The 22,241-nt window shown below is 49.3% G+C and overlaps 1 protein-coding gene across 1 annotated transcript in view; it reads left to right on the forward strand.

Moving 5' to 3' along the window:
* LOC308573626 (coronin-7-like) overlaps window positions 1-22,241 on the forward strand; it is a 108,442-nt gene that overhangs the window by 77,368 nt on the left and 8,833 nt on the right. Inside the window, exons 10-18 of the mRNA XM_081170751.1 lie at window positions 12,756-12,810; window positions 14,674-14,731; window positions 15,520-15,665; window positions 15,771-15,866; window positions 17,333-17,461; window positions 19,381-19,501; window positions 19,704-19,879; window positions 21,306-21,414; window positions 21,667-21,753. Of these exons, the coding sequence (XP_081026877.1) occupies window positions 12,756-12,810; window positions 14,674-14,731; window positions 15,520-15,665; window positions 15,771-15,866; window positions 17,333-17,461; window positions 19,381-19,501; window positions 19,704-19,879; window positions 21,306-21,414; window positions 21,667-21,753 (977 nt within the window). The remainder of the gene's footprint in view (window positions 1-12,755; window positions 12,811-14,673; window positions 14,732-15,519; window positions 15,666-15,770; window positions 15,867-17,332; window positions 17,462-19,380; window positions 19,502-19,703; window positions 19,880-21,305; window positions 21,415-21,666; window positions 21,754-22,241) is intronic.

The following is a 22,241-nucleotide window of genomic DNA, read 5'->3' on the forward strand; positions in this document are numbered from 1 at the left end:
TGATTTCATCTAGAGTGAACCCCTTTTTGGAGCTGGCAGCTCTGTGACTTGCCTCCTGTGCTTCTGCCTGGCCCACTTGGCTGGGTCTCCTTGGCACCAAGCCCTTGTGCCCTGTTCTCTTTGGGTCAGCTTTCCAACTGCTGCTCCCTGACCTTTCCTGGAAGGCCTGGAAAGTTCAGGTTGTTGTTTAGTCGTTTAGTCGTGTCCGACTCTTTGTGACCCCCTGGACCAGAGCACGCCAGGCACTCCTGTCTTCCACCGCCTCCCGCAGTTTGGTCAAACTCATGCTGGTAGCTTCGAGAGCACTGTCCAACCATCTTGTCCTCTGTCTTTTTTTTTTTTTAATGATATTTATTAAGGTTTCAAAGAAAAATATTACATAAATAAAAAGAAAAGAAAAAAAAAGACAGAAATAAGAATAAAAGAAAAATACAAAATACAAAAAAGATAAAAAACACTTAAAGAAATACATCAATCTTTCCACCTTACATTCATTTCCTTGCTTCCCTGACCTCCTCACACCTCCCTTTTTTGTATTCCAATTCAGTTAGTTAATTTAGCAATTTCTTTCCCTCTTTGTTTTTATCTTAATCCTTTAACTTAATATACTATAACTTTGGATTCTCACCTGTTAATAATCCATTTTTACATACACCTTTATAACATTGCTGCTTAAACCACTGAACTTCATTCTGACATCAATCTAACATTCATTAATTTTGCAATATTTCTGTAAATAATCTTTAAATTTCTTCCAATCTTCTTCCACCGACCCATCTTGTCCTCTGTCGTCCCCTCCTCCTTGTGCCCTCCATCTTTCCCACCATCAGGGTCTTTTCCAGGGAGTCTTCTCTTCTCATGAGGTGGCCAAAGTCTTGGAGCCTCAGCTTCAGGATCTGTCCTTCCAGTGAGCACTCAGGGCTGATTTCCTTCAGAATGGAGAGGTTTGATCTTCTCGCAGTCCATGGGACTCTCAAGAGTCTCCTCCAGCACCAGAATTCAAAAGCATCAATTCTTCGGCGATCAGCCTGCTTTATGGTCCAGCTCTCACTTCCATACATCACCACTGGGAAAACCATAGCTTGAACTATATGGACCTTTGTCGGCAAGGTGATGTCTCTGCTTTTTAAGATGCTGTCTAGGTTTGTCATTGCTTTTCATTGCAGGTGTCTTTTAATTTCGTGGCTGCTGTCACCATCTGCAGTGATCATGGAGCCCAAGAAAGTAAAATCTCTCACTGCCTCCATTTCTTCCCCTTCTATTTGCCAGGAGGTGATGGCCCCAGTGGCCATGATCTTCGTTTTTTTGATGTTGAGCTTCAGACCATATTTTGCGCTCTCCTCTTTCACCCTCACTAAGAGGTTCTCTAATTGTTCCTCACTTTCTGCAGTTCAGGCCTTATCGCCTGGAGGTCGAGGAACACTCATCCTCCTCCAGGTCATCCTTGGGATTCTGCCTCTGGTGAAGGGAGTTGGCCAGGGGGGCCTGGCTGCCTGCTGGGCCAGTCTCTCCAGGGGCTCAGCGAGGGCAGGAGAAGAGGGCTGGCTGCCACTATGCCACAACGGCCATGATCCACCCTCCAAGCTTGGAGGCTGCAATGAATATTGCAGGAGGAGAGCGAGCGCTTGTCCTCAGGTCCTGCTGGCAGGTTTCTCTTGGGGGGGGAGGGAGTTGAGGGGGATCCAGGTGCCCTGGCTGTGTATTGCAGAGGGTTGGACTAGATGACTCTAGGTGTCCCTTCCAACTCTACAACTGTAGGATTTGAAGATTCTGGACTAGATGGACCACTATTACTCTCAGGGCTGAGGAGCCTAGCAAGGCCCCCCTGGCCCTTGAGAGCCCCATGTGCCAAAGAGAATTCTCCCAGCCTGTGAGCAGGCTGCCCCCCTGCCCAGGGGTTGGCACCAGGAGGGGAGTTTTCTTAGCCACCCTCTCCTGGCTCCCCTCTGGGGCAGCACTGAAGGATTCCAGCCAGACACAGTGACACCTAGAGCACCCTGAATTCCAGCCCCCCCCCTGCTTGGGAAAAGCCCCAGCCACTCTCTGGGGGCAGATTCTGGGGGTGCCCGTAGGAGGTTTGAATCCAGTGCCCAGAGGGAAGTGGTGGGCTCCCCTCCCGTAGACTCCAATGGATGTTGGATGGGGAAGAAGAGCCTTCAATAATGTCCCTTCATCTTGCAATAAAATAAATGGCCCTGTAATATGTCACATGTGTGAAATGTGGACAGCTCACTTTTTGAGAACGTGGTGCTGATAATCCCAAGGTTGCTGGTTCGATCCTCATATGAGACAGCTGCATATTCCTGCCTTGGACTAGGTGATCCTTAGGGTCCCTCCCAACTCTACCATTCTATGAGAGAAGGGGAAGGTGTGTTCCTTCGTTCCCCGAGGGGGGGGGGCAAATTTTTCCAGAAGCAGGTGCCCAGTGCAGAGGATATTCCTTTTGTGTGTGTGTGTGTGTGTATATATATATATATATATATATTTGCTTTCGTAGATTTTCACGGGTACAGGAATGTAGGTTTTGGTGTCTTCGGGTGTCTTCCCGTGTAAGAGTTGGGGTGTCTAGGCGACGTTTCGACGAGGTCTCACTCGTCATCTTCAGGCTGGTGCTTTCGGCTTCTTGTTACTGGAACAGAGCAGGATCTCAGTGTTTGAGTTCCTATAAATACTGTTGAGGGGGTGTGGTGCAGAGAAGAAGTTCCCAGGTTATTGTGCCTTTTCTTCTTTTGTTCCTTAATTACTTGGGGGATATCTTGAGTGATATCTTGAGTGATATTCTGAGTACCACTTAGGTGGGTCATTAAGTGTGGATTAGTTGCTATAGCTTTCGTGTCTTGACCTTTTGAGCTTGTGAAGAGATTTTTCTAAGAAGATGGCTGTACTGAGCACAACTCAGTGCAGTACAGCCATCTTCTTAGAAAAATCTCTTCACAAGCTCAAAAGGTCAAGACACGAAAGCTATAGCAACTAATCCACACTTAATGACCCACCTAAGTGGTACTCAGAATATCACTCAAGATATCACTCAAGATATCCCCCAAGTAATTAAGGAACAAAAGAAGAAAAGGCACAATAACCTGGGAACTTCTTCTCTGCACCACACCCCCTCAACAGTATTTATAGGAACTCAAACACTGAGATCCTGCTCTGTTCCAGTAACAAGAAGCCGAAAGCACCAGCCTGAAGATGACGAGTGAGACCTCGTCGAAACGTCGCCTAGACACCCCAACTCTTACACGGGAAGACACCCGAAGACACCAAAACCTACATATATATATATATATATATATATATATATATGTATTAGTTTTTTTAACATATCATTTTCAAATAATTAAACATACTTTTGCCTCGTACACAATTTTTTTGGACTTCCATCAATCACATCTGAAAATTTTCCAATCTATTCACTTAATATACATTTCTTACTGTCACTATTACCTTTAAAATATTATAACTAATCTCTTTTCTTTCTCTATTTTGCAAGATTTCATATATTTCTCCTTACAAAACTTCTTGTAGTACCACTAGCGTAATTTGCTGATTACAGTTGCTCTTCAAATAGTTCGTATATTTCTTTCACTCTTCTGTAAATCTCTGGCGCTGCCGGTTTCGAATCCTTCCAGTCATTTTGTCTAGTTCTGCGTAGTCCATTAATCAACGCAGAGGATATTCCAGACCAGGAGGGCACTGCCTGAATGCCCAGAACCAGCCAAGGACTTGATTCAGAAGGCACGGCAACACCCACAAGGGTGCTCAAGGTGGCGGCTTCAGCAGCCGTGCTGCTTGCCTCAAACAGCCCAGCGTTGCCCCTCCAAGCTTCAGCCTAGGGGTGACCCCCAAAGGCCCCTCGGCAGCAGTGCCTCCTCTCCCTCCCTCGGCAAAGGGAGCCAGCGGGTCACCCCCTCCCCCACCTGGGCAACCACAAAAATGTCCTCTGGAACCTAATATGCCGGCCTTTGTTCTCTCCCCAGTGAGAGAGCCCTGGTATTTGGCTTCCCTGCTGCCTTTATCTTAGGTCAACAGAGGGGCTGGGGGCTGCGCCTCCCTCTCTGGTTCCTCAAGTGCTTTTCTCTTTCTGTTGGCCATCAGCTGCTGCCACCCTGGAGAAACTGGACTGCCCCCCCCCCGTCAGATGGCAGGAACCCCATCACTCGTTCTTCCATTCCTTGGGGAGGGGGTTATGGAGATAATCTTGTTGAACCCCCTACAATGTCCAACGTGGGGCTCAAATCCATGGCCCTGAGATGACGGGCAGCAGCCCCCTCCCTCTGGCCCTGCTGCTCTGGGCAGGAGCCCCTTGTCTCCTGAGGCACAGAGGAGATGGGAGAGTGCCCCCCCCCAGAAAGGCAAGCCCCCTTCCCTCTCCTCTTTCCATGCACCTGGCTCAGAAGAGGCAGCCTTGAGAACCTCCAGGGGCTGCAGCAGGTGGCCAAAGCCCCACACCCCATTGTTGTCCTGGGGGGGGGGGGCTCCTCCTCAGACAGAAGGCTCTTTCAAGGGCTGTGCAAGGCTGCGAGTGCCTGGAGGCCTGCTCCTGAGTTAAACTGTTGGGCACACACTTGGCAAGATGCCCGCTGGCGCAGCTCCCAACGTGGCAGGGCCAAATGGTCCGCTTTGAGAGTGGCAGATCCGTCTTCCTAGCTTGGCAGGGTCTGTGAGCCTCGGCCGAACCCCATGAGAAACACACACACACACACACACAAAACACCACAAAAACACACACACACAGTTCTGGTTGGCCCGTGCTAGCTCTTTGTACGTGCCCAGAGGGCTTCTGGCTGGCACGTCCTACTGTGGCTTCTTGGCAGTTGTATCTGCAGGTGGGGTGCCCAGGTAGCTTCTCCCTATAGCTCTTCTCTGCCACGTACTGCGGTAAAGAAGAATAGGCAAAGGAGGTGCTTGAGTCACAGACGGAACACGGAACTGGATCTTAGACAAAAGGTGTCGGGCAACTGGCTGGCACAGAAATAATCGCTCCTTCCCTCACTCACCCAGCTGGTTTTCACCTTGTGTGTTTGTGTGTGTGTGTGAGGGGGGTCCGGCTATGCCTCCCCTGCCAATAGGGTCTGCTTTTCTCTGGGTAGGGAAAGGTCTGCCCCCTTCTTCCTTCGTGCTGCACCCAGGGAGCAGGGCACTGTGGGGCAGGACTCTCCCTCTTGCTCCAGGCCCTACTATTCCCCCCTCCGGACACAGCCCCTCTGCCAGCGAAGCCTGGCATAGCCGCTTTTTGGCTTGCTCTCTAGTGGGGCTGAGCACTAAACTGGGGTGTTTGCTTCCCTTCTGGTCTTTTGCACCTTCTCTGCCTCCCCCCCCACCTGCTGGAAATCGAAGCCCCTGCGTGGACCTGGCAGCTGAGACCACTACCATGACGCTGGGGAGAGCCTGCTCCCCTTGCCCTCCAGTCAGTTTGGGGGGTCTCTGCTGTTGGTCTCTTTTTTATATAAATTTTTATTGGTTTTTCAACTTTTATAAAGACAAGACACACACAAAAATAACAGAAGACAAAAACATGTATAAATTCAGAAAATCTTAATTTCCTAACCCTATTCCCTGACTTCCCCCCACCCCCCCTCGTGCATCCCAATTCCCAAAATTGTGTCAGCAAATTGGTATTTCTCCTCTTAACCATCTTATTCATCTTGTTACCTCTTTTATAAAGAAATATAGATTTTCCTAAGTTGGACTCAAGTTCTCTTCCATCGATTTCTCATTTTGTCTTAGTTAAAAGTCATATTAACCAAACCTAAAGGTCTTGAGTGTTTTTAAGATTCTCTTCTTCCCTCCCTCCCATCCCCGGTTTTTGTCCCTTCCCAATACAAATCCAAAATAACAGTTCTTAGCCTGGGTTCCTCACGTCCGAGGCTTTCAAATCTCTTTCAGTCCCTCTCCGCCGGTCTTGTTGGTAGTCCTTTATATCAGTCGTCAAGTCTGGAAAAAGTTCTTTCACCATCGATTCTCTTCCCACGAGGAGATTTGAGAATAACTGCTGGAAAATTTCCACAAATCCTGCATCTTCAGAGTCAAAGTCAGAATGGAGGCCCCAATCATATTTCTTTGTTTTAAATTCCTGTATTCCATAAACTCCCGGGACCTCCTCCTTCATCTTCTGCATCTTTCGCAGACTTGTGGTGGATGTGTTCCAATAATCTCCTGTTGGTCTCAGGCCAGTGGTTATTTGGGGGACTTTGGACTAAACACCAGGAATAATAATAATAATAATAATAATAATAATAATAATAATAATAATAATAATAATAATTATTATTATTATTATTATTATTATTACCCTGCCCATCTGGCTGGGTTTCCCCAGCCACTCTGGGTGGCTTCCAACAAAGTATTAAAATACAGTAGTCTATTAAACATTAAAAGCTTCCCTAAACAGAGCTGCCTTCAGATGCCTTCTAAAAGTCTGGTAGTTGTTCTTCTCTTTGACATCTGGTGGGAGGGTGTTTCACAGGGTGGAGAAGGCCCTCTGCCTGGTTCCCTGTAACCTTACTTCTCGCAATGAGGGAACCACCAGAAGGCCCTTGGCGCTGGACCTCAGTGTCTGGGCAGAACGATGGGGGTGGAGACGCTCCTTCAGGTATACTGCGCCAAGGCCATTTAGGGCTTTAAAAGTCAGCACCAACACTTTGAATTGTGCTCGGAAACATACCGGAAGCCTATGTAGGTCTTTCAAGATCGGTGTTATATGGTCTCGGTGGCCACTCCCAGTCACCAGTCTAGCTGCCACATTCTGGATTAGTTGCAGTTTCCAGGTCACCTTCAAAGGTAGCCCCACGTGGAGCGCATGGCAGTAGTCCAAGCAGGAGATAACTAGAGCATGCACCACTCTGGCGAGACAGTCTGCGGGCAGGGAGGGTCTCATCCTGCATACCAGATGGAGCTAGTAGACAGTTGCCCTGGACACAGAATTGACATGCGCCTCCATGGACAGCTGTGAGTCCAAAATGACTCCCAGGCTGCGCACCTGGTCCTTCAGGGGCACAGTTGCCCCATTCAGGACCAGGGAGTCCCCCACACCTGCCCGCCTCCTGTCCCCCCAAAACAGTACTTCTGTCTTGTCAGGATTCAGCCTCAATCTGTTAGCCGGCATCCATCCTCCAACCGCCTCTAGGCACTCACACAGGACCTTCACCGCCTTCACTGGTTCTGATTTGAAAGAGAGGTAGAGCTGGGTGTCATCCACATATTGATGAACACCCAGCCCAAACCCCCTGATGATCTCTCCCAGTGGCTGCATGTAGATGTTGAAAAGCATGGGGGAGAGGACAGAACCCTGAGGCACCCCACAACTTTCTGATGGCAAGAGGAAGGTGGCAGACTCCTTCCTTGGAGGTTTCTAAGCAGAGTTGGGATGGATGTTTTAGTGGCAATTTCTGCAAGGCAGGGGGCTGGGATGGATGACCCACAGGGTCCCTTGCAGGACCACCATTCTATGGCTCTATGGAGAAGGCAGGCGCACTAGAAGAGAACACACCATTTCTTGGGTGCTGCTCCTCGTGGGGCAGTGCTGGGCCTTTGCCCCATTGGCAGGCCCATCTCTCTCACTTGTGGCCTGGTCCACACGCCTCCCCCCTTTGAGGGAAGACCCCTTTCCTGACCCCTTCCTCCAAATAAAGAAACAGCCCTTCCAGCCAGCTTAGCCCAGCGGTTCCATCGACCAATGCATAGCTTGCATCCTGCAATCGCCCACAGCGGTTTGAAACCTGTGGGCGCTGCCTGGCTTCCCCCGCCCAGCTCAGTCACCCTCCGAGACACCCAGGCTCCTTAAGCGTCCCTGGATGCGCCCTGGTGCCAGCCGCCACACCCAGGCCTCGTGCCGGGATGGTCCTGCAGCCAGCCAGGCGTGCTGCCTCTCGGAGGCGCTTCTGCCGCCAGATGGGAAGACTGGCTGAGCCTGTTTGTGGGGAGGAGGCCCAGCTGGGACCGGTTGAGCCGACTCCAGGGCTCTGGCCATGATCCTGAGTCATGCAGGGAGAGGACACGCAGCAATGCTCCACAGCCCTTCTCCTCCTCTCTGCCTCACCTTTGGGTCTCCCACTTGTGGCAGAGACTTCAGGGCCTCTTCTGCTTTGGCTGCAGAGGTTCCCCCAGCGGAAGGGGGGGTCTCCTTGTGGGTGCCAGGAGATTCCTGGGAGGGATGCAGGCACCCCTTGCTCTGCCAGCCTGCTGGGATACTGACCACTCTCTGCCAGCAGAGACCCCCCCCCCAAGTCTCTGCCTGCCTGTCGCAGGACCCTTCCCATGCCCTGAGTCTGTTGTAAACACAATCTGCCCTTTTCCCCTTATGGGGTACCAAAGAGCCCATATAGAGTCCTTATGTAGGTTCCCTATTGGTAGGAGAAAATAACAGAGGCCAAGCAGAGAATATTGAGAAGCAGAGCAGCTCGTAAGCCTGATCTTTATTAACTGTTGCAACAGGGTGCTCCCCTCACACGCAGGAAAGGAGGAGGAACCCCAAACAAAGGTGTGCCCGTCCTTATATAGACATTTTAAATTGCCCACCCTGGAGTCCAAGAACACCCCCAGAAACATCATACCTACATCACAGAAAGGGCGGTCTACAGCAGAAATCTGAGTGCTTTGTTTACCTCCTGTTTGGCAGGTTACCTATTAATGCTCACTTGATTGGATACCCTGGGGTGCTTGACAAGTCTGGCCAGTTTTTTGTAAGGATAAATACTTAGTTCCTGAGTCTGGCCACAGGCTCACCCTGTTCGTACACAGGCATGGGGAGGCTTTTCCGTTTTCCTTTGACCTTGCAGAGAAAACATTTGGTCAGCTTGGGAGCCAAAAATGGTTTCAGGTCAGTCTTCCTGTGCTGATCTATGTATGTGCTTGCTTGGTACATTTATGAACATTTAACATATATCTAAGACCTTAAAATTCTTATCACAAGCCCTTGCCTCATTAAGTGGGGCTCCCTCGACTTGTCTCCCTTTGGGGGATTCTCCATCTTTGACGGGTTCCCCCATTTACCTGCCTCTGGGAGTGACATGAGCAGCCTCTGGGTCTCCTGAGCCCAGCCAGGCAGCCGGGGTCCCGTCTGGTTTGGAGAAGGCCAAGCCCCAGGCAGCTGGAAAAGGGGTGCAGGGGGCGAGCAAGGGAGATTTCCTTGCATCTCAAAACGAGAGACAAAAATAGCCTTCCTAGGTCAGACCACAGTAGCCGCTCTCTTTGGGCGAAGGCTGGCCTCCTGGGAATTTTGCCACCCCGGGTGAGGGCCTGGGCTCCACTTCCTCCTCCAGTGCCCTTGCGAGCGTGGGAAGGCCAGCTACCTGCAGAAAGGGGAGGCTGGTAGTGCCAGGGCAGCGTTGGGCCACAGCCTCTGTCAGCCTTGGGGTTGTATATTACAGGAGGCTGACATGGGAAGCCATAAACCGGAGGCAGGAGGGGGAGCCGCCCAGAGCTGTTCTCACAGTCCTGCGGAGCGGCCAGGGCAGGGAGGGCGCCATCGATCAGTACGGATAGGGGATAGCTCAGTAGAGCATGGGACTATTAATCTTGGGGTCGTGGGTTCGAGTCCCTCGCTGCACAAAAAGATTCCTGCACGGCAAGGGGTTGGACTAGATTACCCTCGGGGCCCCTTCCAACTCTGCAATCGAATCCTAATTCCCAGCAAACTAGTGTTTGGGGGCCTGTAGCCTCCAACAGTGGAGGTAGCCATCTGGACTCTCTTATAAGAATTCTAAGGTGCCATAAATAAAATGAAGGCTCATACATAAACCATAGGAGCCACCTTGACTCTTCATGACCCCAAATATTCTTCTGCAGAAGGAAATACCTTGGGAAAACCTCTCCCAATGGTTCTTTTCACTTTCAAATCCTACAATTCCTGTCTTACGGGCTTATTTGTGTATGAATAGGGTGGGCCTGTGACCTGGATCCAAGAACTAAGGCATTGACCATCTCAAAAGAATGGCCAGACTGCCCAGGACAGTGGACATTCAGGTTGCGAACGTGATCCGTGCGGGAGGCATGTTCTCAACCCGCAGCATTCGCAACCCACATGTCTGCGGACATGTGGGTTGCGATTCGGGGCTTCTGCGCATGTGCAAAGCGTGATTTAGTGTCTCTGTGCATGCGCGAGCGCCGAAACCCAGAAGTAGCCTTTTCCGGTACTTCTGGGTTTGGCGCAGTGCGCAACACGAAAACGTGCACCCAGAAGCGTCTGTAACCCGAGGTATGACTGTAACACAATCAGCAAAACATTTATCAGGTATCTTGACTGACAGGAGAGAATATTGCTTACAGTATTTTGTTTCTCTTTTGTAATAATTAACGTCTTTCCTCTTGCCTAACCTCTGTGTTTATTAGATTTATTTATAGATCTGTCAGGAGATTTGTGTTTTCTATATAAATTTTGAGATAATCATTGAATATTGATCGATCTTTGTTGACTCTTTGTGTGGCGTTTCCTCTTTATCTCCCAGATAATTTTGCAAGCTGGGAGTACTCAATCACTTTTTCTAACCAGTCAGTTTTCGTGGGAATGTTATTACTTTTCCAGTTTTTGGCTATTAGAATCCTAGCTGCGGTGGTCGCGTATACATAAATATAGGTCGGGTAGTTTTTTTAATTTCTCGTGACATAATACCAAGTAAAAAAGCCTCATTTGCGACTGCTGCTGGTCCTGGAGGGAGCAGGAAAAGTCCATCCTTCTGCCAGTCCTGAATCTCCTAATGTTCAGCCTCATTGGATGTTAATGTTGTAAACAATAAAAATCTGCCCTTTCCCCCAAGCAAAGCAGCTATTAAGCCTGATCTTTATTGATCTGTTGCAACAGGGTGCTCCCCTCACCCGCAGGAATGGAGGAGGACCCAGAACAAAGGTGTGTCCGCCCTTATATAGACATTTTAAATTGCCCGCCTTGTAGTCCAAGACCACCCCCAGAAACATCATACCTACATCCAGAAGGGGCTGTCTACAACAGAAATCTGAGTGCGTTGTTCATCTCCTGTCTGGCAGGTTACCTGTTAATGCTCACTTGATTGGATACCCCGGGGAGCCTGGCCAGTGTTTTGTAATGATGAATACTTAGTTCCTGAGCCAGGTCACAGGCTCACCCTATTCAAACACAGACATACCCTTAAGAGAGGATTTGTGAAGGAAAAGACAATGGGGAGGCTTTTCCATTTTCCTTTGACCTTGCTGAGAAAACATTTGGTCAGTTTGGGAATCAAAAATGGTTTCAGGTTGGTCTTCCTGTGCTGATCTACGTACGTGCTTTGTTGGTACATTTATGAACATCTAATATATATCTAAGACCTTAAAATTCTTATCACAATAGGAAGAAGAAACCTCTCTGTCCACTTTCCTCCTGGCACTTCAGCCACGTGTTGTTTTATGAACTGCGCCTGTCCTGTTGCCTCTTCCCCCCTCATCCTTTCGGCCTCTCTTTTCGGACTCTTCCCCAGCCCTCCAATATCCTCTGCTCTTCCTCTCCCCAAACGTCCCCATTGCCAAATTCTTATGGAGAGTCGTTGCCGCGCTACTGAAACAGGAGATAAATTGCATGGGGCGATACTTGCATTGGCGAAAAGTTCTCATGGAGCCAGAGAACTAACTGTGTAGACTCATCCAGCTCAGAATGGTCTGGATTCACTGGCAGGATTCGAATAAACTTTCACAACTTCATTTGAGTAGTAAGGGATATTTCAGAGAAATGATAAGGGATTTTATTTTTGTGTGGGAAAAGCAGGATACGATTATAACTCAGCAGAGGGGGAGTTGAGGGAAGTCCAGAGGAGGGGAGGGAGAATAATTGTAAATAACATGCTGAAGGAGATTTGTATCATTAATTGTTATAAAATTCAATAAATATTTTTTTAAAAAATCATCTAGCCCATGACAGGAATCATAGCGGAAGGCTATCGGTTTGTCTTTTCTTGTTTTTATTATGTATTTAGTGTTTTCACCTTTTTATTATTATTATTATTATTATTATTATTATTATTATTATTATTATTATTATTTAGATTTATATACCGCCCTTCATCCAAAGATCCCAGGGTGCTTCACAAGATAAAAACATGAGATAAAAGCACAAATAAATAGTTAAAACCAAAATAAAACAATACCCCGCCTTCCCATAGACACATCTAAAAGGCTGTGGAATATTGATCAGCCCAAGGCCTCTTTGAAGAGGAACGTTTTCGCCTGTCGCCTAAAGATGCCTAATGAAGGCGCCAGGTGGGCCTCCTTGGGGAGAGCATCCCACAAGCAGGAAGCCACAAGAAGAAAAGGATTGCCCCGAAATCCATGAATGAAAGGTGGTATACTACTACTACTACTAAGGGACGCAGGTGGCACTGTGGGTTAAACCACTGGGCCTAGGGCTTGCTGATCAGAAGGTCGGCGGTTCGAATCCCCGCGACGGGGTGAGCCTCCTGCCCACCTAGCAGTTTGAAAGCACACCAGCACAAGTAGATAAATAGGTACCGCTCTGGCAGGAAGGTAAACGGCGTTTCCGTGCGCTGCTCTGGTTCGCCAGAAGCGGCTTCGTCATGCTGGCCACATGACCCGGAAGCTGTACACCGGTTCCCTCGGTCAATAAAGCGAGATGAGTGCAGCAACCCCAGAGTCGGCCACGACTGGACCGAATGGTCAGGGGTCCCGTTACCTTTACCTTTACCTTTACTACTACTACTACTAATAATAATAGTGCTTGTGCCCAAACCCAGCCACTGCCCTTTGTTTGTCCTCTCCTCTCAGAGGTGACCCTTTTTGTGTGTTTGTTGCAGGGCCCTGATCCCGCTCTTTGACCCCAGCACCGGCCTCCTGGTCCTGGCAGGGAAGGTAAGCGCTCGCCCCTTGCCCTCCCGGGTCTGCTGCCTCTTCCCTCCCTCCCTGGGGAGGCCAAGGAAGGCAGTTCGCATTATGGTGGTAGAAAAAGTGAAATATTTAGGAATCTGGTTGACATTAAAAAATATTAATTTGTTTAAGGATAATTATGAAACCACATGGAAGGAAATCAAGAAGGATTTGGAAATATGGAACAGATTAAAGTTGTCATTTTCTGGCAGAATATCAGCGGTAAAAATGAATGTACTACCCAAAATGTTATTTTTATTTCAAACTATTCCAGTGATCAAAGGAACAAAACAATTTAAAGAGTGGCAAAAAATATTATCAAGATTCATCTAGCAGGGGGGAAAACCTAGGATAAAATTCAAATTGTTAATAGATAAAAAAAGAAAGAGGTGGATTCGCCATGCCAGATTTGAAACTCTATTATGAAGTGTCATGTCTCTGTTGGTTAAAGGAATGGATAATGTTGGAAAATACAGACCTTCTGGACTTGGAAGGTCATGATAATAGATTTGGGTGGCATTCTTACCTTTGGTTTGATAAAGTGAAAGTACATGAAGGTTTCCTGAATCATGTGATTAGAAGGTCAATTTATGAAGTATGGGAGGCCCAATATAGCAACTCGACATTTGGTGCCCCGTGTGAGGAAAGAAATAAAAATTTATTGGAAAAGAAAACACCATGGTGGATTTCACCCACTGAGGTATTGACGGTTACAAAATTAAATATGGAGGGAAGGTGGGCTACATATGAAGAGATATTGATGGAAACCGAACAAGGTCTAAAACTTAAGCCATATGATCAAATTGAAGGTTTACTTACAGGTTGGTTGCAATATCATCAAGTGAATGATATATTTAATGGAGATAAGAGGAAGGTTGGTTTTGAAAATAAAAAATCAAGATTCCAAATCGAACTGTTGGAAGGCGTCAGAAGTAAATTATTATCCAAGATGTACAATTTGTTGTTAGAATGGTTTACTAAAGAAGAGGAAGTGAAAGAAGTCATGATAAAATGGGCATTAGATTTTGGGTATAACATTGAGTGTGATTCATGCATAAGATTGTGGAATGAAAATTTAAAATTTACAGCATGTATGGCATTAAAAGAAAAGGTAATGAAGATGATGTACAGATGGTATTTGACACCAGTAAACGTAGCTAAAATGTATAGAACGAGAGAGAAAACATGCTGGAAATGTAAAGAATCAGACTGTAACTTTTATCATATGTGGTGGACCTGTGACAAAGTAAAAACATTCTGGGAAATGATCTATAATGAACTAAAAAAGATGTTTAGATACACCTTCCCCCCAAAAACCAGAAGCATTTTTGCTAGGTTTGATGGGAGAGGAAGTTGCAAAGATAGACCAAAGAGTATTTTTGTATACCTTAGTGGCAGCGAGAACTTTACTGGCCCAAAAGTGGAAGTTACAGGAGGTATCTACCACTGCTGAGTGGCAGGCGAAGATGATGGACTTTGCAGAACTGGCCAGACTGGCTTGCAGGATCTGAGCCCAGGACTATCAGAAATTCCAAAGGGACTGGAGTAAATTTATTGCATATTTGAATAACAACTGTAAAAACTTGAAGACACTAGCAGGATTGTAATAAATCCAACAATATGGGCAATAGGTTAAAGATGTAAATTGAGCAATTGGATTTGAAATGGAAAACCTGGAAGTCGTATGTTCGGCAGAGCAGAGAGGTTTTGTGTTTGATATTGTCGTGTTGTAACGTTGAAAATGTTGTTTAAGGAGGAAAATAATAAAAATATATTGGAGGGGGGGAAAGGAAGGCAGTTCGCAAGGGAAGGAGCCAGGATTTGCTAAGGCTGGTCCTTTTCTTCCAGGGGGAAAACGTCCTCTTCTGCTATGAGGTGCTGCCCAGCCAGCCAGCCCTGGCAGAAGGTGAGTACCTGAGCTCCTCTCCAGATGTTTGGGCTCCTGGCTCAGGTTTCGCTCTTCCTGGCCCTGGAGAGAGTTGGGCATCCGGCCTGGCCCCTTGTGTGCCCTCCCTGGTCCTGCCAAGCCTGGCACTGCCTGAGAGAGGGGGGAAAGCCATGGGGAAGGAAAACCGTGGCCCGAGAACATCCCTGGCTCAACCCCCAATGGCAGCACCTCCAGCAGGGCTGAGCCCATAACCCTAGAGAGTCAGGGTGCTGCCTGTCCGTGCAGGCAATGCCAAGCTAGGTGGGCCTTCCGTGACTGTCAGCAGAAAGCAGATCCCAACCTTCCTTCTGCCCGGGTCTGACTCTGCAGGTTCCCGGTGGTGCCCTGCTCCCCACGTCCTTCCCCACAGCTGCCGAGGGAGGGGTTGGGAGCAGAGGTGGCGAGTTGGCACTGGCAGAGGGGCCACCTCCTGGGCAAAAAAAGGCTCTGCTGTTTGCAGACGTGGCACCGCCAGGGACTCGACCTCTGCTCTGCCTTTGGCTTCCACTTCTTGGGTGAGTAGCCAGCTGCCGGGCATCCCATGCGTGAGCATTGTGCCAGGGCCTGCTACTGGGCACCTGCGAGTGCCAAAGAAGAGGATTGCCAGTTTAGGGTCCTGAAAGTCTCTCTCTCTCCACTTCCCCTTGCTGGCCGGTAGTATGATGACAAGCCTCACTTTGGAGAGACGACCGTCTCTGGGCTGCCTTCTCAGGAGCCGCCCTTGGGCACCTGTCGCCACTCTCTCTTTCTCTCTCCCTTTTGCCCAGTCAACCAGTGCCTGACAGAGACCAAGTCCCAGGGCGTTGCCCAGGTGCCCAAACTCACCCTGGACGTCATGGGCTGCGAGGTGATGCGGGTCCTGCAGCTGAGCGAAGCTGGCATCACCCCCATCAGCTATGTGGTGCCCCGGAAGGTAAACGGGCAGCGTTGGGGCATGGGTGGGCAGAATAAGAAGGGCTGGGTGGCCAGGCCTGGAGGTGGCCGGTCCCACGGGGCTCACTCACAGCCTGTCTTTCAGTCCACACAGGAATTCCACAAAGACTTGTTCCCCGACTGCGCAGGAAACGTCCCTGCGGCCTCTGCGCAGGCCTGGTGGTCCGGAGACAACAGCCAGGTGAGAGCCCTCGTCTGCCCGCCCACCCCTTGCCCACCAGGCGACTGGCGATGGCTGTTCTGGGCTGGAAGGAAAGGCTCCCTGCCCCAAAACAACAACCTTGCAAGCCTCTCCAGCTCCTCTAGACCCGGGGAAGTCCTCTGCTGGCCTGAATGAGTCGTCCAGGTGTCGCCTCAGGAGGCTTCAGAGGCCGGGCAGTGCCTTCTGTGCCCCCCTGCCAGGCCCTGAGAGGTCTCTGCTTCTGTGCACAGGGGGCTCTTTCTGCCAGGTCCCCCCTCAGCTGTGCCTGAGACTTGGGGAGGGGGGTTAGAAAAGCTATTTGCCACCTGGCCTCCTGGAACATGTCTTGCCATTTCCACCCCACCCCCTGGCAGCTGCAGTTTCTAATTATTTTTCCGAAACCGATGAACTAATAAACAATTCACATCAGTAACATATTGTTGATACATCGTTTTTAATAGGAATTCTTAATTGGACACCGCAAGCATAAATAGGGCTCAGCCCCTGCAATTGTGGCCAAAACCATAAGTCATTTGAGTAATTAATATTTACAAATGCCGGCCTGTGTGTTTGTGTATGTATATACATGGATGCCGGTATCTGTAAATATTAATTACTCAAATGACTTATGGTTTTGGCCACAATTGCAGGGGCTGAGCCCCATGTTATTACATATGTTATATAAAGTATTGTGCTAGATTTGAACTCCCATGTTTGGGGTGGCATTTCTCCCTCAGCGCCAGCAGCGGCCAGGTTGACCTCTGTCGCTGGATGAGGCACCAAGACTTCTCCATCATACAGTTCCCCGTCACAAAATGCACCTGGAGCCCGGCTAATTTTGAACCCTGTTGTGGGGGGGGGAGGGGCTTTGAGGAGCTGCTTCTCAACATGATTAAGGTTTTAAATGATAATTTTAGGTTATATTTTAGTGATCAAGATTTAGTGTATTTATTTCTTTAACTGTCACTATATCTGAATTGTCTCTGTTATACCCAATTGCAATTCAATGTACAGTGGTTCCTCAGGTTAAGTTCTTAATTCGTTCTGGAGGTCCATTCTTAACCTGAAACTGTTCTTAACCTGAAGCACCACTTTAGCTAATGGGGTCTCCTGCTGCCGCCACGCCGCCAGAGCACAATTTCTGTTCTCATCCTGAAGCAAAGTTCTTAACCTGAAGCACTATTTCTGGGTTAGCGGAGTGTGTAACCTGAAGCGTATGTAACCTGAGGTACCACTGTATTCTTGTTGTGTTTTATGATTTTCCTGATATTGTAAGTGAGCCGGAACTGGTCTGTGGCTGTAATAATAAAATTCTACCATTCAGGAGCTGCTTCTGAAGCCTTGCTAGGTGGTTCCCGTTGCCCCACAGCTCTCCGTGGCCCCATCTAGGAGACAGGAGACCTTCTGCCTCTGGTTCTCTCTCCCAGCTGCTGACGGCTCCCTCTTCCTCCTCCTTCTCTTCTCAGGTGGAGAAGATCAGCCTCCATCCTGCCCACAGGCCCAGCAAGGCTTTCATCTCTCCCTGCCTCCAGGAGCACCAAACCCCCGACCTCTCCGCCCAGCCAGGGCCAGGGGACCAGACCGAGGAGCCAGAGGTGAGAGTGAGTGGTGCCACTTCAAGAGCCCCCAAACCCCTGGCAAGACAGTCCTGCTGCTCCCCCCCCCAACATCTCCATCCAGAGATACTTGTGCAGGAAGTTGTGGTTTCTCCTCTGCAAGGGGTTGAGCCAGGTGACTCTCTGGGTCCCCTGCAGCTCCACAGTTCGGTGGTTCTATGGCTAGATCGTTCTTCCCTGCTCTGGACGGCTGGGCAATGCAGAAGCAAAGATGCTCCCAGGAAGAGAAGCCTGGGTCATTTTGGAAGGTGCCACCTCTTCCTCCCTGGCCCCCTGGCACTGTGCTCATGCCAGCTGCAGGCTTGGAAGCCACGGTGGGGATAATAATAATAATAATAATAATAATAATAATAATAATAATAATTTATTGTTTATATCCTGCCCATCTGGCTGGGTTTCTAGCCACTCTGGGTGACTTCTAACAGAATATTAAAATACAATAACCTATTAAACATTAAAAGCTTCCCTAAGCAGGGCTGCCTTCAGATGTCTTCTAAAAGTCTGCTGGTTGTTTTTCTCTTTGACATCTGGTGGGAGGGCATTCCACAGGGAGGGCGCCACTACCGAGAAGGCCCTCTGCCTGGTTCCCTGTAACTTGGCTTCTCGCAGGGAGGGAACCGCCAGAAGGCCCTCGGAGCTGGACCTCAGTGTCCGGGCTGAACGGTGGGGGTGGAGATGCTCCTTCAGGTATACTGGACCGAGACTGAGGCATGGGGTTGGGCCCCAGGCAAAGACCAATAGTCCTTTCCAGAGGGGATCCTCTCCAGGGCTCTCTCGACCAGCGACTGAGCAAGCCGATCGGGCACCTGGGGCGGCATGCATGCCCTGTGCCCAGGGGCGGGGCCAGCCAGGGCAGGATGCTTGACTCCTCCCACTCAGCCACCCTACAGCTGAGGGAGAGGCGGTGGGCGGACCATTTCGGGCAGCACGGAGCCCGCGGGCACCCAAGCTACTGCGTCACTCCCAGGAGAGATGCGTGGCTCGGGCGCGCTGCAGACACCGTGGTGAGTGCCACCTGACATTTTGCCACCTCCTTCAGTGGTGACACCCGGCGCGGTCCGCCCACACCCCACTTCCTCCGCTCCTACTCCCCACAACCCTCTGCCCAGCTCCTTCTCCCCTAAGAACTTAAGTAGAGTCTGCCCCATCTAATTAGATTATCTCATTGATTTTTTATTTTTCTATTTTATTGTTATTCGTGTTTTTATACTGTATTTTATGCTGCTTTTATAGTTAAGTGTTTTAAAGTGTTTTAAATTTGTTGAAAGAAGGAACTGCAAGAAGGGTATCAATGGGATATAGCTTAAATCGTGGTGGAGGGAAGTCAGAATGATGTTATGATAATTAATACTTTTGGAGAAATGTATTTACGTCTTGATATTTTATTGTCTACATCTGTTTATTTTGTGATGTCTTTTTTTTCTTCTTTCCTATTGTGATTTTAAAAGAGTGAATATTGGAAATAAAAGTTATTAAAAAAATAAAATAAAATAAATTTGTTGTTAGCCGCCCTGAGCCTGGTTTTTGAACCTGGAACGGCGGGGTATAAATTAAAAATTATTATTATCATCATTATCTAGTCCAGCATCCTGTTCTCACAGTGGCCAGCCAGATTTCCTGTGGGAAAGCAGCAAGTAGGATCTAACCATAAGAGCCTTCTGCCCTTTTGGGGTTTCCAGAAACTGGGGTTCAGAAGCATCACTGCCTCCTCTGACCGGGGGGGGGGGGGCAGAGCGTAGCCATTGTGGCCACGAGCTATCGATTGCAATTCCCAGCATCTCCAGAGCCCAGGGCGTTTGCTAGTCCAGGAGCACCGTGGATCTTATATAACTGGAAGGGACTTCAAGGATCCACCCCCTTGCAATGGTCTGAGGCTGGCTCTCTCTCCCCTCTCCCAGGCCAGCAGCCCCCTCTCGTCCCCCACCAGCTCCCTGACTTCCCCCTCTGGCGCCACAACACCCTCCCTCTCCAGCGGCTTTGCCTCCAGCCCCAGCCAGCGGTCCCTGCAGAGCATTCTGGGTAAGCTTCCTGCCACCCACCTCCCAGGTGGGCCCCACAACCTGTGCCGCTCGGAGGGAGTTTGGGGGGGCGCCTGGAAGACCCCCTCTCCCCACCGTGCTGCTGGCGCACAGAGGTGGTTCTGCGTTTTCCAGCAGGGAGGGGGGAGAGGGTGTCCCTCCCCATCTCCTGTCCCCCCCCTCACCTGCCTCTTTGCCCCCAGGACCCAGCTCGGGGTTCCGCCACGTCCAGGGTGCTGTGCTTCACCGCAGCACCCACATCACCAACCTCCGGGGGCTGAACCTGACCACGCCGGGGGAGTGCGACGGCTTTTGTGCCAACCGGCAGCGTGTGGCCATCCCACTGCTCTCTGCCGGAGGGCAGGTGGCTGTCTTGGAGGTAAGGGGACCGTGACGGAATGGGCGCTTTTCAGGGGCAGCTGCCCAGCCGGATGCCCGTCTGTGTTGGCAGAGCCTCATAGGGGAAGGCCCCCCCAGGCTCCACTGCCAATCGCCAGCCTCACATGCGCGAGGCTCAGCCTCCAGGAAGGGCTGTGAAGGACCCAGGGGAGTGGCTGCCAGTCAGGGTGGGCAGCACTGGGCTAGATGCCCCACTGCTCTGGCTGGGTGGCAGGCAGCTTCCAATGCCTTCCATCGTTGGTCCCGGGCCCCTTGGGTCCTGAGAGCACCAGCACCAGCCAGATTGCCCACTGTGGGAATGTTGTGGGTAGTAGGAGAGGATATTAATGTTAATTTTAAATTTTTTTACCAACAACCAAAACACAAGCAGTGAAAACAAACAGTGAAACCCCCCAGGCGGCTGATACATTGGGTATACATAATCAATAATAACATATTGAAATCAACCATATGTACAATTCTATATACCTTAACACTCCTCCCTCCACAAGGTTTATTTAACTTGTAACATTTTAATTGCCCCAAACCTGCCCAAATAATTCAATATCTTCTCAAACCAATCCTCCTCCTTCTCACTGACCTTAAACCCTTTCATTTTAACTGTGAAGATACATAAAATGAAAGGGTTTAAGGTCAGTGAGAAGGAGGAGGATTGGTTTGAGAAAATATTGAATTATTTGGGCAGGTTTGAACAATATTGATTAATTATCCTTCCTCACTCACGCTAGTGAGTTACGGTACATGTAGCAGAGCTCATTCCCCCTTTTACACAGCAAGCAGCTAGTTGCAGATTCGTTTTAATCTCTTTAGTTAAGCAATCTAATCCGACATGCCCAGATTGGAGTATATTCCTGGTAAGACCCCTTTGACTCCCTCCTAAAAGAAATAAAGACACAAGAGTCTTCCTTATAAGTAATGAAAAGTTTACTCACATTCAGTTCACGGTTGGATCCCTGAAGGCAGGCTTTAGCCTGTAGTTACAGATACAGTGTGGCTGACATCCTTGTAAGGATGGACCCATGTGCTGCTGGCCAAGAGCCAGGAGACAGCATCAGGACCAGTGACCAAAAGGGAAGAGATGAGCATCAAGAGAGGAAGAGGGCTGGGTGACTGGACTTTTTGTGGGGTCTGCAAGGGTCCCGCCCACCTACCTGGTCACACGCAGGAGGAGGATGCTCCCGACCAGGTGTAACAGGAAGTTCAACTGGCTGGATCAACATCCCCCTGTCTGTGTCCACTCTAGGCAAACCAGGAATGTTGTATTTGACTTCTCCAATGGATTACATCACATACCCACTGGGGTGGCAGAGGTGGCGTGCCTGTGAAGGCCCCCGTCTTGGGGGGAGGGTAGAGGAGAGTGCCCCCCACCTGCCTTTCTAAGAGACTCACCCTGCCCTCCTCCCCAGCTCTCCAAGCCAGGCCGCCTCCCAGACACATCGCTCCCCACCATCCAGAACGGGACGCCCATTTCCGACCTGTGCTGGGACCCCTTTGACCTGCAGCGCCTGGCGATTGGTATGTGACCCACCCACACACCCCAGAGCAGCTACTGGGCCCACCAAGAAGCCACCACTGGCCTCCGGACTTCCTGAGGGAATTCCCGAAGCGAGACTGCTCCAGAGCCCTGTTCTCTCGTCTTGCCGTCCTGCACCGTCTGGGCTCAGGACCGGGCCGGGCATCGGGGGGGGGGGGTTCTCTGCAGCCAGGGTCGCCCTCAGCATGGCACAATGGGCTCTCACACTTGCCCCCTTGTTTCCTCTGGCGCAGCTGGAGAAGACGCCAGGATCCGGCTGTGGAGAGTCGAGGAGGGAGGTATTCAGAAGACAATGCTGGAGCCTGAATTGGTTCTACAAGGTGAAACTCCCCCTGCCCCCATTTTTTTTTCTTCCTTTTTTCTTTTTAATTTTTTTCCCCATTTTTCATTTTCATTCATTACATACATCTCAAATTCTTAACGTTTACTATATACTCCCTCCCTCCCCTCCAAGACTTCCCCCAATTTGCGTTTCTGGTTTGTTTCTACTTTCACCCGCTTTGCTATCTCTCAACAGGAAAAGTTATTATTAACATAACATCAAACCTTAAAAACATAAAAATAAAATTAAATATATCATCTTATTTCACTATCTTCCAAACCTTTCCTGATGCTAATAATGTGGATTATTTAAATCCTGCCATCAAGCCTTTCTTTGTTTCTGCAAATATAAGATGAATAGTTCCCAATCTTTTTCAAAGTCTCTGTTGTCTTTTTATGTCATTTTTGCCAGTTCTGCATAGTTCACCAACTTCTCTTGCCATTGTGCTTTAGTTGGTGTCTCTCCAGTCTTCCAGTTTTGTGCAAT

This window comes from Podarcis bocagei (genome assembly GCF_964188305.1).
Source record: "Podarcis bocagei genome assembly, chromosome: 14".
NCBI classification, from domain to species: Eukaryota; Metazoa; Chordata; class Lepidosauria; order Squamata; family Lacertidae; genus Podarcis; species Podarcis bocagei.